The following is a 16,686-nucleotide window of genomic DNA, read 5'->3' as shown; positions in this document are numbered from 1 at the left end:
CTAGGATTATCAGAAGGGTCATTTATAGCTCAAGAGGACTACAACAATAAATCCACAATAGGGGTAAAATTATCTATTTAATTTATGTAAGAACATAAAATACTTAGGAGCTTTCATAAGCCAGAGATTTCTTAGGGGGCTTCTGAGGTTTGAATTTATTTTAAAAACTGACAGATCTGACTGAGAGTGCAGTTATTATTGGATCTACTTTCAATATTAAAGGAACTAGCTGAAAACCCAGAAAATCTGATTGAGGGAAACGATTCTATAATTTTTATAAGTACAAAGTTTAAAAAAATTTTTATTTCCCTAAGTAAATAAGCATAGTATTCTACAAGGTATGCTATAGATCAGTCTGAAATATTTCAGGATAAAAGCCAACACTACTACCAAAAGGAAGATAAGTGAACATCTAAAATTATTCTGTGGTGAGCAGTTTTGTTACACTTGAAACACATAAATTTATCTAGTAAGAAGATGCCAACTCAAACTTGGGAAATCTGAGCTAAAAAGAGTGAATATTAAATTCAAAATTATTGTTTAGTCACCCAGGCCCATGCCTTTTGGGTAAATTTCAGATAACTAAGTTCTCCTGAACTGGAGAAGAAAACGGCAAACCACTTCAGTATTCTTGCCTTGAGAATCCCATTAACAGTATGAAAAGGCAAAAAGATATGACACTGAAAGATGAACCCCCCAGGCCAGTAGGTGCCCAATATGCTACTGGAGATCAGCAGAGAATAACTCCAGAAAGAATGAAGAGACGGAGCCAAAGCAAAAACAACGCCCAGCTGTGGATGACTGGTGATGGAAGTAAAGTTCGATGCTGTAAAGAACAATGTTGTGATCCAGCTCTATCCTACAAGCTCTAAGATTTCTGAATTGGTTTTAAATGCCAGTGTCAACAAGGCTGTATCAACCAAATTCAATTTTTAGGCTAACCCTAATTTGGTACACACGTACTGGACAACTCTGGGGTGAGAGGAACAAGAGAAAATATTTAAAATATGGCAAAAATGAGGGGAGTACGAATTTTAGATGAAATTGAAGTGGGTAATACAACTGGCTTTTTTTTTTTTTTTTTATTCTTCCAATTTTATTTTATTTTTAAACTTTACATAATTGTATTAGTTTTGCCAAATATCAAAATGAATCCGCCACAGGCATACATGTGTTCCCCATCCCGAACCCTCCTCCTCCTCCCTCCCCATACCATCCCTCTGGGCCGTCCCAGTGCACCAGCCCCAAGCATCCAGCATCATGCATCGAACCTGGACTGGCAACTCGTTTCCTACATGATATTTTACATGTTTCATTGCCATTCTCCCAAATCTTCCCACCCTCTCCCTCTCCCACAGAGTCCATAAGACTGTTCTATACATCAGTGTCTCTTTTGCTGTCTTGTACACCGGGTTATTGTTACCATCTTTCTAAATTCCATATATGTGCGTTAGTATACTGTATTTATGTTTTTCCTTCTGGCTTACTTCACTCTGTATAATAGGCTCCAACTGGCTTTTTTATATTAATAGTTATGAGTAGTAGTATGATGACCTAGAGGGGTGGCATGAGGGGGTGGGAGGGAGGCTCAGAACGGAGGGAGGGAATATATGTATACATATAGCTGATTCATGTCGATGTACAGCAGGAACTAAGAAAACATTTTGAAGCAATTATCCTCCAATTAAAAATAGAAAAAAAAAAATTAAGATTGGAGAATATACCTTAATACTTGCTACTAAAGAACAAACTACTTAGGAACTCATTATTCATTTTGTATTTTGTGTTTACTTGTGACAGGTGTTGAAATTTATTTTCAGGCCATACTTTGAAGCTTTACAGGGCATGTGTGTATAGTGAAAGTGAAAGTCGCTCAGTGGTGTCCAACTCTTTGCAACCCCATAGACTATACATCCCATGGAATTCTCCAGACCAGAATACTGGAGTTGGTAGCCTTTCCCTTCTCCAGGGCATCTTCCCAACCCAGGGGATGAACCCAGGTCTCCCACATTGCAGGTGGATTCTTTACCAGCTGAGCCACAAGGGTGTGAGTAGGTATAAACAAAATACTGCTAATGACTGATCTTCCTAATTTAAAAACAAAGTGGTTTATTTTCTTCATTTTTCTAAGTCTTGTGACCCCAGAGGACTATTAGATGTTAAATGTATAACAAAATGCTGGAAATTTTTCTTTCTGCAAGATGTTTCATTATCTGTGTATTACACAGATAACAAAATAAATGAGTTGGCTCCATTCTCTGATATTTTGGGAAATAAAGCCAAAGCACCTATTTATTTGCATTGGTTATAATGCTTTCAAGTAACAAAAACAATTATTAAAATCACAGACTATTAAGACTCTGGAGTGTGACGCTACAAAAGCAAGCCTTAATTCTTTTTTTTCCTTCTAATTTAATGTTTCATAAAAAGTACAAAGCATAGTCCAACATTCTCCAAAGTATGTTTTATGGTACACTAAACTGAAATGTTCTAAATAAAAGAAAGGATTCATGGTCAAATACTTCTGAGACAAATTGTACTATATTCTGCCTGCTGCTGCTGCTGCTGCTAAGTCGCTTCAGTCGTGTCCAACTCTGTGCGACCCCATAGACGGCAGCCCACCAGGCTCCCCCGTCCCCGGGATTCTCCAGGCAAGAACACTGGAGTGGGTTGCCATTTCCTTCCCCAGTGCATGAAAGTGAAAAGTCAAAGTGAAGTCGCTCAATCGTGTCCAACTCTTAGCAACCCCATGGATTGCAGCCTATCAGGCTCCTCTGTCCATGGGATTTTCCAAGCAAGAGTACTGGAGTGGGGTGCCATTGCCTTCTCCATATCCTGCCTAGAAAACTCATAAGATATAAGGAGTATATTCATGATCCTGAGAGGTCTATGATAGACAAACTTAATTTTTAAAACTCAGCATTTCTCAATTTATTTGATCACTAATCTTCGCACCCCCTCTCCCCACCTTTATCAAATGGAATTAGTGTTCCCAGAAAATACTTTGAGAAACATTGCAAATGGTCTCTTTTACTCCATTTCAATGCTGGTGTCTATCCTAGTAAGACATGCATTTTAAAAAATAGCTAGATTGGAAAGACAAACACCGGGCCTTCCCTGGCAGTCCAGTGGTTAAGACTCTGCCTTCCAGTGCAGAGGGAGTGGGTTTGATCCTTGGTTGGGGAACTAAGGTCCCATATGCCATGGGATGTGGCTAAAAATTAAAAAGAAAAAAAAAAAAGACCTATTGGTCAGATAAAACTCTGAAGCTCAACAATATAAAAGGGTTTCAATATTAAATTTTGGTACTTAAGAACGCTTACTTCCATGTAAAAATCCAGTTTACATCCGAAACAGTGAAATCAATTCTGTGTTCATATCTCAGTTCTTTATTCTACCCTTTTCCATGGGTGCCGATCAAATGACATACAAGAGTAATCATATGCAGTACATTTAGGTTCTGGGAGGCATATAAGAAATAAATGGATTATAAAGTCATTTCTCGGAGAAGGCAATGGCACCCCACTCCAGTACTCTTGCCTGGAAAATCCCATGGCCGAGGAGCCTGGTAGGCTGCAGTCCATGGGGTCGCTAAGAGTCGGATAGGACTGAGCGACTTTACTTTCACTTTTCACTTTCACGCATTGGAGAAGGAAATGGCAACCCACTCCAGTAATTCTTGCCTGGAGAATCCCAGGGATGGGGGAGCCTGGTGGGCTGCCATCTGTGGGGTCACACAGAGTTGGACACGACTGAAGCAACTTAGCAGCAGCAGCAGCAAAGTCATTTCTGTATTATGGGACTTTTAAGTCATGATTCATAAAACAAAAGATGTCATTCACTGGGAACTATAAAAGAGATTGAAATAAGTACTTGAAGTAGAATTTGATTCAGAAATAGTGAGCATTTTTATTTTATAATGAACAAACGGTCTCTTTTAATCATTTTTCTAAATCTTTATATGCATGTACAATTAAATAGATTTTTGTTTTATATTTTAGCCAAAGTTCTCTTTAATAACATAACTGACCTTTTGGTTTATTCCTATACCTAGAAGTAACTAGGAAGAAATATTAACAGATGTAACTAGCAAACTTTTTATTATTATAATTGGATTATATTATTCTTATTAAGTAGGAACAAATATAATGCTATTATTCTGGTCTCACAGGCCTGTGAAATACAGCAGGGTTTTTTTTGTTGTTTAAAAAAAAATCATAAAACAATCATTTTTATACCGTTTCATCTACAAGAAAATTCTGCTATTTGGGGGGGGTTGGTCTTAAGGTTACAGATATAAACATGAGCACAATTTAGGCTGAGATTCCCTACAATGTTTACAACTTGAATATGTCATATATATTTTTAAAATGTGAGTTATATGGAATTTTTTTTAAAAAGTTGATTCTGATAGTGTCACATGACAGTCCAACAGCGCAAGAGCTTTAAAAAATTTCTCTAGAAAAGAAGAATTCTGAAATAGCACTCAAAGAGAACCACATTATATTACAAAAATCATGGCAAACTCTTCCTGAACCTACCCACTGAAGAAGAGTATGACCTTGGCCTCAAAGCAAGGCTTGCATCACAGACCTCCAGAGGATGCTCTTCACAATGCATTCTGTACAAATGATGCCCTCTGGAGTTATGCCCTGAGATGAGGCTGAATCAGCGAAGTCTCTATTGCTTATTAACTGTGTGGCTTTGGGCAAGTTATTTATTGCTTATTAACTGTGTGACTTTGGGCAAGTTATTTAACCTCTCCATAGCTTAAGTTTCTCATTTATTACATGAGGATAATACTAATGGACATACACGATAATCTTGTTAGCAGATGGTATCTTAGACATGATAAAAGTTTGTTTTGTTTTGCTATACATTTAAACTATCATCTCAAAATTATCATTCATCTGGTATTTCAACAAATATTTATTGAGTCCCTTCTCTACACCAGGCAGTGGTTCCAGACATTAAGGACAAAGATGTGAATAAAAAGATCTAAAATCCTGGCTCTCACAAAGTTTAGGCTTTAGACCTGCAGAGAAAGATGTAATAAAAGAAAAAGTACAATGTCAAGTGGAAACAAGTGGTATAAAGATAAATACAGTAACTTAAGGACATAGAGTATGTCAGGTTCTGTGTGTATTTCAGATAGGCTGGTCTGGAAAGGCTGCTTTGATAAGGTAATGTCTGAGCAGAGGCCCAAATGTACCGAGAGAGAGACAGTCTTGTGAATATCTCTGGAATGCATTCCAGGGCTGGGAACTGGTGCCAGGGCCCCGAAGCAGGGTGTGCTTGGTGTGTTCCAGGGCTGCTAGGTGGCTGGCATGTGTGAAGATGGGATGAGCAGAAAATGGGAGGCAGGGGCAGCGAGGTGCAGTGTGGTTGTGGGGCAGATCACGGAGGGCCTAGCCTTCCATAGGATTTTGGATTCTATTCTGAGTAACATAGGAAGCTAAACCAGGGTTCTGATCAGGAGTGAAATGATCTGATTTATGTTTTTAAAAACGTACTGGTTGCTGTGTGGATAAGATACTTGGGGCGTGTGGGAGCAGTCTAAAGCCTCAGTGAACATGATAGATGTTCTAGATCAGGGTACAGGCTTGTCATTTAAGTAATTTCTCCCCATCTATTCCAGGATTTATTCTAAGACAGTAATTTAGCAACAAAGAGGTCTTTTCAGTCGGCCCATGAATTAAAATTTATACAGAAATCAGCTTCAGAAAGTAAAAAGCACTGATGAAATGAAAGGTTGATTGCTAGTGATCCAAACTGTTCTACTTGGCTATGGTTTCAGCTGAATCAACAACCAAGCACAATTTGGTTTGCTGAGTCTCCCCAGATGGTAGGGATATGTTTCATCAAAATCAAGATTAACAGTGGGTATTGGGTATGCAAAGTTTAAAATAAAAAAAAAAAAATTGATGCTAGAAATAATTTTTGAGAGTAAAAGCTTATGGCTCTGGGGACTTCCCTGGGAGTCCAGTGGTTAAGACTCTGCCCTTCCACTGCAGGGGGCACGAGTTTGATTCCTGGTCAGGGGACTAAGATTCCTCATGCTGTTGAGGTGCAGCCTAAATAAATAAATAAAAATACTTAAAAAAAAAAAAAAAAAAGCTTATGGTTCTGGTTTTTAGCAGAGTGTAGAAAATTCAGAACAAGTGTTTCAAGATCAGAGTAAAATTCCTGGAAACTAGAAATACTTTGCTAGAAAGATTTGTGACATATTTGACATGTTAACCAACAACTATGAAGTGAGCTCACCTATAAATGGGATGGAAGCCAAGGAATCACCAGGTGGAGTGGTACTTGAGGCCTTCCTCTCCTCCATCCTTTTTATATGGACCTCCCGGCGAGCATCATTAGGCAGCCAGCAGGTGGTGTCTGAGCCTGTCTCCTGGTCACTCACTGCTAAGATGTAAGACTGATGCCTTAAAGGCTGCGGTGTCTGGCGACCAGATGGAGGTTTTTCTCTTAGGATGACAGTTTCTTTATTATCTACAGCATTCGATTGCTGAATTTCCACCTCTTGTACATTTAAATCTTGATTCCTCTGAGTGACGGATAACTCAAAATCTGGAGTGCTAGCATTCTCACTTGCCAGAGCCGGGGGCTTAACAGAAGCTCCGGAAAGAGAAGGGGGCTTCCCAGTGTCCACTTGGTGATCGGGGGCACTTTCCGTCCGTAACCATGGCTGCTGATTCAATAAACTGTTTTGATGCAAGTGATTTACTGGTCTTTGGTCTTTGATAGAAAGAAATGAGTTCTGGCTGGAGGGCGGTTTTGCGACATGCATAGAAGGCCCTTTCAGAGAGTTACTTCGGACTTTCCCAAGAGGTGACCTGTCTTGGGAAATCCCTCGAGGCTGGGATATTCCACAAGCAGTTTGAAAATTTCTGCTGGGCTGCAGGGGTTTTAGATCTGCTGGAATTTTTTTAAACTGAGACACTGATCCCCCGATTCTGCTGCTCACTCTCCTGCTGTCAGAATTCACCACACTGGGAGCCACTGTAAAATTGGAGCCTCGGAAAGATTTGTGAATTTCTTGCTGCCTGGGTCTCTCGTAAATACCTCGCCGATCGTCCTGTTCGGTGAACCCACTCCACTTGTAAGTCTGCTTTCGTTCACCATTTGCATCCGGCGGTGGACATTCAGAATGGACGTTTTCCGAGGTTTCACCCTGTCCCTCGATGTAATCCCACGACCGAGTTCTGTGGTTACTAAAACTAATAGAAGGAGATGTCAGCGCACCTTGAGAGGCACTCCTCGGACAATACATCATCAACACAGAGTCCTCCAGCCTCTCCTGGGACACGCTGCGCTGCCGGACCTGGATGGACTGGGGCACTCGGTCCTGAGAGGTGCTCCGACGCCGTACCTGCAGGGCAGCGCGGTTCAGCACCACCTGGTTATAATCCGCTGTGCTCTGAGAGGCGGCTCTTAAACTATCTAACCTTTCTTGAATGGTCCGACAGCCCATGTGCAAGCGCCGGTTATCAATATACTCTTTGTAAGTTTTATAGTTTTTCCAGTCTATGTGCTGATGGGAGTTGGGAGAGTAGTGGTTGACAGTTACGGAAGGAGACTCCACAGCTGGAGATCTGCTCACCAGACCTTCTGAGTGTCCGCCGTAGTGGCCAGATTTAAGTAAAATGCCAGAAGGTTCCAACGACCTGGAGCCGGGCTGGTGGATGAGATGGGCAGTGGGAACTGAGGATGGCGGTGAGGTGGTTCTCGTCGCTGTTTTGAAAGAGGGCTGTTCGTTTCGGCCATACCTCACTTCCTCAGTTCTGTGAGCGGGAACTGTGTGGTTGCTTCTGTTAGGTAATAAATCTACAACCTTCTCAGAAGGTACAATGACGGTCCTCACACTCTCATTGCAGACACACACTGCTGTGTTGGACTTGGCCACCTCTGGTGGTGACGGAGGCACTTGGATTTCCATCCTGTATGCCCTGCCGGGCTGCGTCAATACTGGGGGGCTAGTCTGCGGTTTGCTTGCTGTGGAGTCTGGAGGAGGTGGTTCAGGGGGCTGCGCCATGGCGGGAGGGGCGGATGACGGCCAGGGGTAGCAGACTGGTGGGGGCTCAGGGATGTTGCGGGCATTGCCGCTGTAGGCTTCATTGCCTTTCAGGTAGGCATCTTGAGAATACGCCTACATGGAGAGGAGAGAAATGGGTCACTTCAAACTCATCAAAGGAACACATTTCCAATCTTGCAATATAGTCTTATTTTACAGTGCCCTGCCTTGCTCCCCAGTGGCATTCGCTAAAGCATGCATGCAGACACAATGTAAGGGGGCTCCACAGATTCAGCTAGTCTCTCAGAAAGCAAATAAATTGTAGAATTTGCAAAAAATATAAATTACAATTGCCTATTTTCTCAAAAGATCTGAAACACATCAAATTCTATCCATTCCACCCGCCATAATTAGATATGGACATCTTGCTTTCAAAAATTTCCCCTGTTAAGTTTTATGTTTGTTTTTTTTTTTTTCCCCCAGCAGTTGGCAGGTTAAATGGCTGCCTAATAAATCTCACAGCAAAAGAAGAACCTGATCTTTTGCCAGAGTGAAGGTGAAAATATTAAAAATCTTCACCAAATACATATTTACTCTAGGTACTACTGCTATGATAAATAATATATAGAACATTGTCTTGCCAATTAATAACTGCTGAATTGCTAAAAATAATCCATTTTGATAAATTAGGTCCTCCAACAGCCATGTTAACTATTAAAATTTTTCAAATAGAGAATATGCACATATTAAAGGCATAAAATATGAATAAAGATAATTCATCTTCCTGTATATAATTTATATTTTTTATTTTACACTCATGCAAAATTGTATTGTACAAATTTATTTGGTCTCTTTTACCTGTTTTAAGGAGACATTTCTCTATTATGAACAGGCAAGCATGCAGTTCCAATTTTTTAAATCAACTATTTATGAAATTATCTGGGAATATTTTTAAAAACTTAAAAGCAACAAATTAAATACAGAGACTCTACAAAACAGAGCTAATTAAGGTAACTCAGAATTATGTTCAACAGCTGAGATAGTTAGGTGTGGTGTCATGTTACATATCCTTCCCTAATCAAAACAAGCTTAATTCAAAACTATCTCCTGTCTTTGCATTAGACAGCTTGCAAAGCTCAAGTGCAGCCACAAACATAACATAACGTAACAGCAAAGTACTAGGAAAGGAGAGAAGGTGAGATGCTTCAAAAATATACAGGGATGCAGATAAATGTTATGTTTTAACACCAGTTATGCACAGGATACAAAAATCAAACATAAAAAGAAAAAAATAATAAAGAAAACAATGTATCACAAACACATTCTGCAAATTAGTAAGATTAACACCACGAAGAGATTCCTCTAAGCAAACTGACAGTTTTAATAGAATGGCTTATTACAAATTTCTACAAAACATGACTTAAAAAGCAAGGAAATGGCTTCTGTGCAGTTCTTACCAGAGCTGTGACATCCTTTGTAAATTGTAGCTAGCAGAAAATAGGAAAACATAGTAGAAGCTGCTTACTGACATAAAGACAGAATCATGTTGTCATATTGATGCTGGAAAACAGCAAGCTAAAAATACATCTATACTGAATCCTCTGGAAGGTACCAAGAGAAGTAAAGGGCAGTGAGGCATAAAGATTAACTTGAGTTTCTGTCTGAGCATCTTTTTCTCAGGCTTTTATCTGGCTCTGATTTGATTTGTCTACCATTCTTGAAAGCAAAATACATCTGGTAACATGCATTCCTGACAGATATTTTCTTTGATCTGCGCTGCTGTCTGATAATGTGCTAGGAAGCTTCCCTTCCACGCGAACAACATTGATGCCTCTCAGTTCCCCTGAGCTTCTTCCATCTCTGCTTCCAGATGACGAAACGAATGCTCTATTATGCATTTAAAATAGTACAACCTCCTCCTTCCCCTGTAAATCGGAGCACAACCACCAGCTGTCAGCTGACTGCCGCTGCCTTGACACTAGGACTTTGGAATGAAAGAACGACTGTTGGGTTAAATGGGTTTCCCTCAAAAATTAAGATCTTTCCACTCTGTCCCTTTTGTCCTGTTTGATTCGCTTAGAAAAATAACTACTTAGTGGACATGAAAAAATACTGCTTCCAGAGTAATTCTTTTTCATGTATAATGAATACTATAGAATCTGAACCAGGAGACCGTGAGAAACGAAAGCCAAGTAGATGAAAGAAAACATGCATACCATAATACTGTAAAGGTATGAAAACAGTCAATCCAAATAGACATTCTGGGCATTTGCCACTGATGTAATAAGCCTATCTTTTTCATGCTGATTACAGTCGCACTGATACTGTTACATGACAGGAAAACTGTGCAGATGAGTGTGCTGTCTGGTTCGGTGTTTCCAGAGCATGTGTGTGCAGCTTTATGAAACATCACCTGAAAGGCTGTATTCTCTATGCTCGACAAAGTGAAGGTTGGCTGATGGGTTTCGTGACTTCTCAAAACTTCTACTACATTAACATACGCTATAAAACTCAGCATGAAGTTACAAATTTATTTGGCCATGGAACCCATTTTTTTTCCTGGGGGTTTTTACACAATTCGAATTTCTGCTAAGAAATGCTGTTCTAGAACTAATAATTTAGACATATTTCCTTTATTCAAATTCGGGGAGGAGTATTATCTTTTAATAATAGAAGTATATGACCAGAACTATTGGGTTGGCCAAAACAAACTTTTTGGTCAACCAATATTAAACACTTGAAAAGGTATTTGACATACTTTAGATAAAGCTAAAATTCCTAAATAGTCTATATTCATGGGTCCCCACTTCTGGGTAAAGTGATGGCAAAGGGGTCCTTAAAATACATACACATGGACCATGCATCACCAGTGGACTGACTAAACAGAATATCTTATAGATACAGTACTACTGTCTAATGTAAGCAAATATGCTCGAGACAACTAAAATATGAATTTATTCAGTAGTAGTATTGAATTTCCTCACATAGTCTCTCATTTCACAGATACTGAAAAAGATTGTAATTATTTAAATGTTTCTCATTCTCATAAAGTTTGGAAACCAATACATTCAATTAACATTCCTGGGGAAATCAACAGTGCTCTAAGGCCATTGTCGCTTAGTATGTGTTCCAGGTAAGTCATGAGAATAAACTTCAATGGCTATGCTAAGAGGTGTGGAATAGACAGAAATTAGCTCCATGATAAGCTAGGGGAGTAAACTAGGAACAGATAATATGCATTGTAAGGAGTCCTATTCTTCCATAATGCCATTAGGTTTTCTTCTGGAAAACAGTCTACTAAGGAAAGCTTTAGCCAGGGCTTGGGCAAACACTGGGGGTGGATTACAGCATTCCACTCTTCCAGGTGAACATGGAACCCATTGATTAAGTTTCCCATTCTGAAAACAGACTTTAAAACTCTATAACTTGCTCATAGCTGTGATTGTGGCATGCTTTTTCATGAGTCTTTCACTGAGACATCAGGGTCAGACATTTCAATGTTTTAACTACCCATTGGGAATCTCTGAATTGTCAACAGGCACCAATTAAACAGAATAAAATATCACTTAAAGTATTCTTTATCTAATGATATTCATTTATATAGTTTTTGTATAATTCTATTCTGTTATAATGATGTCAAAATCATCCTGTGTTAATACGTTAATAAGTCTGCAATGACATGAATTTGAGCAGACTCTGGGAGACAATGGAGGACAGAAGAGCCTGGCATGCTGCAGTCCAAAGGGTCGCAAAGGGTCGGATGTGACTTAGCAACTGAACAACAACAACCATCCATGGCATGGCCCAGAAATTTTTGAGACCAATGTCATAAGAATTGCATATTTGGCTCATAATCACTTTTACTTTTACATTTAAGTCCAAATGGATACTTCATAGTACATATCCAGAAGTTTTGATGGAATTAGACAATATTCAGATTTTTTTCAGACTGATTAAGCACTTGGGAATTCAACAGGATATGACCAAAAAAAAAAAAAACTCTGGCCAATTTTTTTCATTAGTCCTTTTAAATATCACTCTATGTTTTTTCTTGAATTTCCTTTACCCTTGTTCTTAAGTTTTATATCTTATAGTAGCTTAATAGTTTAAAAGTTCATAATGTTAAAGTTCAAGCCATATCTAATGAAAACAGAATAGTAGCAACCCTGTCATGCCTACAGATCCAAAGGGTTCTCTAAGCGGGGGTTGAGGGGAGTGAGTAAGGAAAGATGCCTTACAAATGTCTCCATTTGGAATTAGAATTGTAAGGAGCATTTAAATAAAATGTAATGTTAACAGTCTGGATCTTAATTATATGTACAGTGCCTAACAGTAGCTAAATAATCCAAAAATAATCTTTCAGTTCCGTTTTAGTAGAATTGCATCCAAGTCACTTACCATACCCATTACTATAGTATTACTATTACCATACTGTATTTATTGCCTAGTAAATAATAAAAACAAACCAACAAAAAGAGTGCAGAATAAATAAGCTACTAAGATTAAAATTCCTGCCTACCAGTTCACTGTTAACAGGCTGATCTGTTAATTTTAATACCTGTACCTATGACAAAAGCAAAAATAACCACCTATCGTGTTTGTATAATTTTCAAATACATGCCAGATATGTCACAGTGGGGCATGGGAGAAGGGGATGTTGTGGACAGCTTATACCTTTCTAAATCATTTGAAACTTTTCTAACAAGTATGTATATTCTCATAATATTTTAAGTGAAAGTCGCTCAGTCGTGTCCAACTCTTTCCGACCCCATGCGCTGACTATACAGTCCACAGAATTCTTCAGAATACTAGAGTGGGTAGCGTTTCCACCAGGGGATCTTCCCAACCCGGGAATCGAACCCAGGTCTCCCACACATTGCAGGCAGATTCTTTACCAGCTGAGCCACGAGGGAAGCCCAAGAATACTGGAGTGGGTAGCCTACCCCTTCTCCAGCAGATCTTCCTGACCCAGGAATTGAACCAGGGTCTCCTGTATTGCAGGCGGATTCTTTACCAGCTGAGCCACAAGGGAAGCCCAAGAATACTGGAGTGGGTATCTAGCCTATCCTTTCTCTAGAGGATCTTCCCGACCCAGGAATTGAACCAGGGTCTCCCACACTGCAGGCAGATTCTTTTTTAAAAAATATTTAAAATAAGATAAAAAAGCAGAAGAAAGTAACTGCTTCAAACTTTCAAAATATGAAAGAACCTTCCAAAATTCCCGTTCTTGTTTCCCTATTCTAAAGCAGGACCACCCTGATGCACATGTGACAAATGGACACCTAATTTTAAATTGAAGAGTATACTGAGTGTGGAACATAATAAATAATTATTTGATTAGAAAGTGCTTCTGATAAATCTAAAGGAAAACTTCGGTTAAATTACATTTCTCAACGTATGTCACAATATTCGTGGAGTGGTGACTAGGGCAGTGGGTGCAGAGCCCAGAGACTGGTTATCCTGACAGCTCGGCAGTGGGACTGTGTCAGCCACAGGAATCCTTCATCTGGACCCAATGGCAGTGTGGAATGGTGGTTTAGCTTCAACTACAGGCTATATACAGTCTCAGACCTGCGTGGGTTCAAGTCTTAGTACATCACTTTCTTCCCTGTTACACCAGAAAAGCTGTTTAACCTGGCTGTGTTTAACAGAGAATAACATGAAGTAGGCTCCAAATGCCCTTGTCAAACACCAGACATACCTGAGAATCTCCAGAGCCATCACAACTGATCAACTCAAAATTCAATTTTGAGTCCATGGTGCTAAAGGCTTACCAAAATGTCTTGAGGTGTGAATGGAAAAGAATGCTCAGATCTAGCCCTCCTACAATGGGTCCATTTGAGGACATTTTTTTTTTTCCCCATTAGCATTGCCCTTCAGGGACTTCCCTGGTGGCTCAGATGGTAAAGAATCTGCCTGAAATGTAGGAGACCCAGGTTCAATCCCTGGGTCCGGAAGATCGCCTGGAGGAGGAAATGGCAACCCACTCCAGTATTCTCGCCTGGAGAATTCCATGGACAGAGGAGCCAGGTGGGCTGCAGTCCATGGGGTCTCAAAGAGTCAGACACGACTGAGCGACTAACACTACTATCACTATCGCCCTTCAGGCGACTTGATGGGTGATGGCTGTTTCATTCAATGTCTGAGACAGCAACACAATCATTTCACTTTTTAAAAAGTGCAACAGGAAGTGCTTTTTATTTTGTAATATCACCATAAAAATATGAACTTGTCTAAGATTATGATCATAGTCTAAAATATCATTACATAAGATGACTGAAATGAATACAAAACTAAACGTATTGTGGATCTAGATATGTTTAAAAAACAAGGCTGCCAAGTAAAGGAGTACTATTACCAGCACTAATTTAATAACATAATGAAGAATTCTCAATTTTACCAATACTTTGTGCTTTTCTTTTTTTTTTATTTTTTTACTTTGTGCTTTTCAACTCTGTATCACTGTCTTCTGTAAATTATGAGATTTATTATTATATACCAGTCCTTCCATGAGGCAAGTTTTAAATCAAATTTTCTACATCACCTCTCAAAGATGAGCTGAGGACCTCTAGAACCACTTGGTCTATACATTACTTGAGGAGCAAAAGTTCATGGACACCCCATCCTGCTGTTACCCAGGCAAACACATGTAGACTGAGAAAACAAGCCCTCTCTTGGGTAAATGATGTTTACAGTGGCTGTAAAAATGTTCATGTTTTCTTTACAATGAATATTCAACCTCACAGGGACAAATACATCTTTACAAGCATGTATTTTAAGTAACAGATTTAAGAGCAACATAAATATTTCTGAAGGCCTCTTGTTTTCACATGTTTTTTAAATCCCAGATTCTCTTTGGATTTTATAGTGGCTTTTTAAAATGACACTTGTAGATATCCTAGCTAAAAACATTTATGTGGAAAAGAAGTTTCTGCATTTTGATGTTCTTTGGGGAACAAGGCATAACCTACATTAACTATATACACTCCTTCAATTTCCTAACAAATTACAGGACATGCAAATTTGAATGAAGACTGGGTTTTAAGGTGAGGTTTTCTTTTATTATCAAGGATATGGGCATTTAATTCTTTCTTTTTTTTTTTAGAATATTTATTTATTTATTTCTTGATGTAGACCGTTTTTAGTCTGTGTTTAATTTGTTACAATATTGCTTCTGTTGTTTCATGTTCTGATTTTTTGGCTGTGAGGCATGTGGGATCTTAGGTCCCCCAACTAGGGATGGAACCCACACCTCCTGCATTGGAAGGTGGAATCTTAACCACTGGACCACCAGGGAAGTCCCTGGGCTTTTAATTTCTTATGCTTAAAATAAAACAACAAGTTGTAAGAATATGACTTTTCTGTTACAGTATATCAGGACCCTTTACTGAGGAACTTTGAAGATCTGTGTGCTTGGGTCAGCCCAGTGAACCAACTTTTCCCTGTGGTGCAACAATTTGTAGTTTCCCTCTACTTTAGATAAAACACAAGGAGACTCATCAATTAAACTTCCCACTGATCACATCCTTAGAACATTATTGCACTGTCGATCCCCTGCATCAACCACACAGCATGCTAGGATGATCATTCTGTGCTTGATCCCTCCCCTCAGCGTTTATTCATTGCCAGCCACTCTGAAATGAACTGTTTCTTTCACTGTTCTAACAAAGTCCCACCAGTGCCTTCACCTTAGCAAGGAAAGAGTCTCCTAAAGATGACTCTTCAGTAGAGTTCTGTTTCGGAAGAGCACTCTGTCTCTGAGTCAGGAGAATGCAACAGTTCAAGGTCAAGCCTGCCCTACCCTGTAAGTATCACCTCCTGGTCCTTTGCATAAGTAGAGCCCTAGAAAATAAGCCCCTCTTTATTTTCAATCTAGTGACTTCACTGCCTTCCATGGTTATGACTGTTACTCTTTCATTGTGCTGAATGATCAGGGTAGGAACCCTGCAACTAATTCCACTTGATTAAGAAAACCATCATGGATGGTTATCCCTCCTTGATCAGACACCCCTGACCTCAACAGAACTGTGCACTTAAGAAGGATAATCTTTTATCAGTAAAACTGCCATTTTAAAATGAAATCATCCTGCCTTGAAAACACAAGGTTGATCTCCACGAATTTTGGTTAATTATATTTTATGTGTAAGCGAATCAGTTCGGTTCAGTTCAGTCGCTCAGTCGTGTCCGACTCTGCGACCCCATGGACTGCAGCACACCAGGCTTCCCTAAGTGGAATTATTAGGATTAGTTTTAGTAATATTTTTTTAAAGTGTTTACAAAGATTATTTAGCACTTTGGTTGAGCCAAGTTCAAATTAACACCTTATAAATGAAAAACATCCCTATTTTGATTCTTATCACAAAGATTCCATTAGTTCTGAGTAAAACAGCAATGCTGCTGCTGCTGCTGCTAAGTCGCTTCAGTCGTGTCCAACTCTTAGTAACCCCATAGACTGCAGCCTACCAGGCTCCTCCATCCATGGGATTTTCCAGGCAAGAGTACTGGAGTGGGTTGCCATTGCCTTCTCCAAAACAGCAGTGACAATTCTCTAAAAGGAAGTTTTCTAAAAACCACAAACTTCAGCAGCCACTATTTCCCCAATCTAATTGTTTTATTCTGCTGAACTACAAAAGTCAATTGAGGAAAAGTATTCCTGAACAAAATTT

General features: G+C 39.4%; 1 protein-coding gene across 1 annotated transcript in view; it reads right to left on the bottom strand.

Annotated features, from left to right (window-relative positions):
- The window catches only part of ARHGAP21 (Rho GTPase activating protein 21), a 136,405-nt gene that overhangs the window by 23,405 nt on the left and 96,314 nt on the right, over positions 1–16,686 (bottom strand). Inside the window, 2 exon segments of the mRNA XM_070381951.1 lie at positions 6,265–8,155; positions 9,478–9,507. Coding sequence (XP_070238052.1) covers positions 6,265–8,155; positions 9,478–9,507 — 1,921 coding nt within the window.

This window comes from Bos mutus, chromosome 13, assembly GCF_027580195.1.
Source record: "Bos mutus isolate GX-2022 chromosome 13, NWIPB_WYAK_1.1, whole genome shotgun sequence".
NCBI lineage: Eukaryota > Metazoa > Chordata > Mammalia > Artiodactyla > Bovidae > Bos > Bos mutus.
Note: the sequence above shows the minus strand (reverse complement) of the source record. Positions and strands in the feature narration are given on the sequence as shown.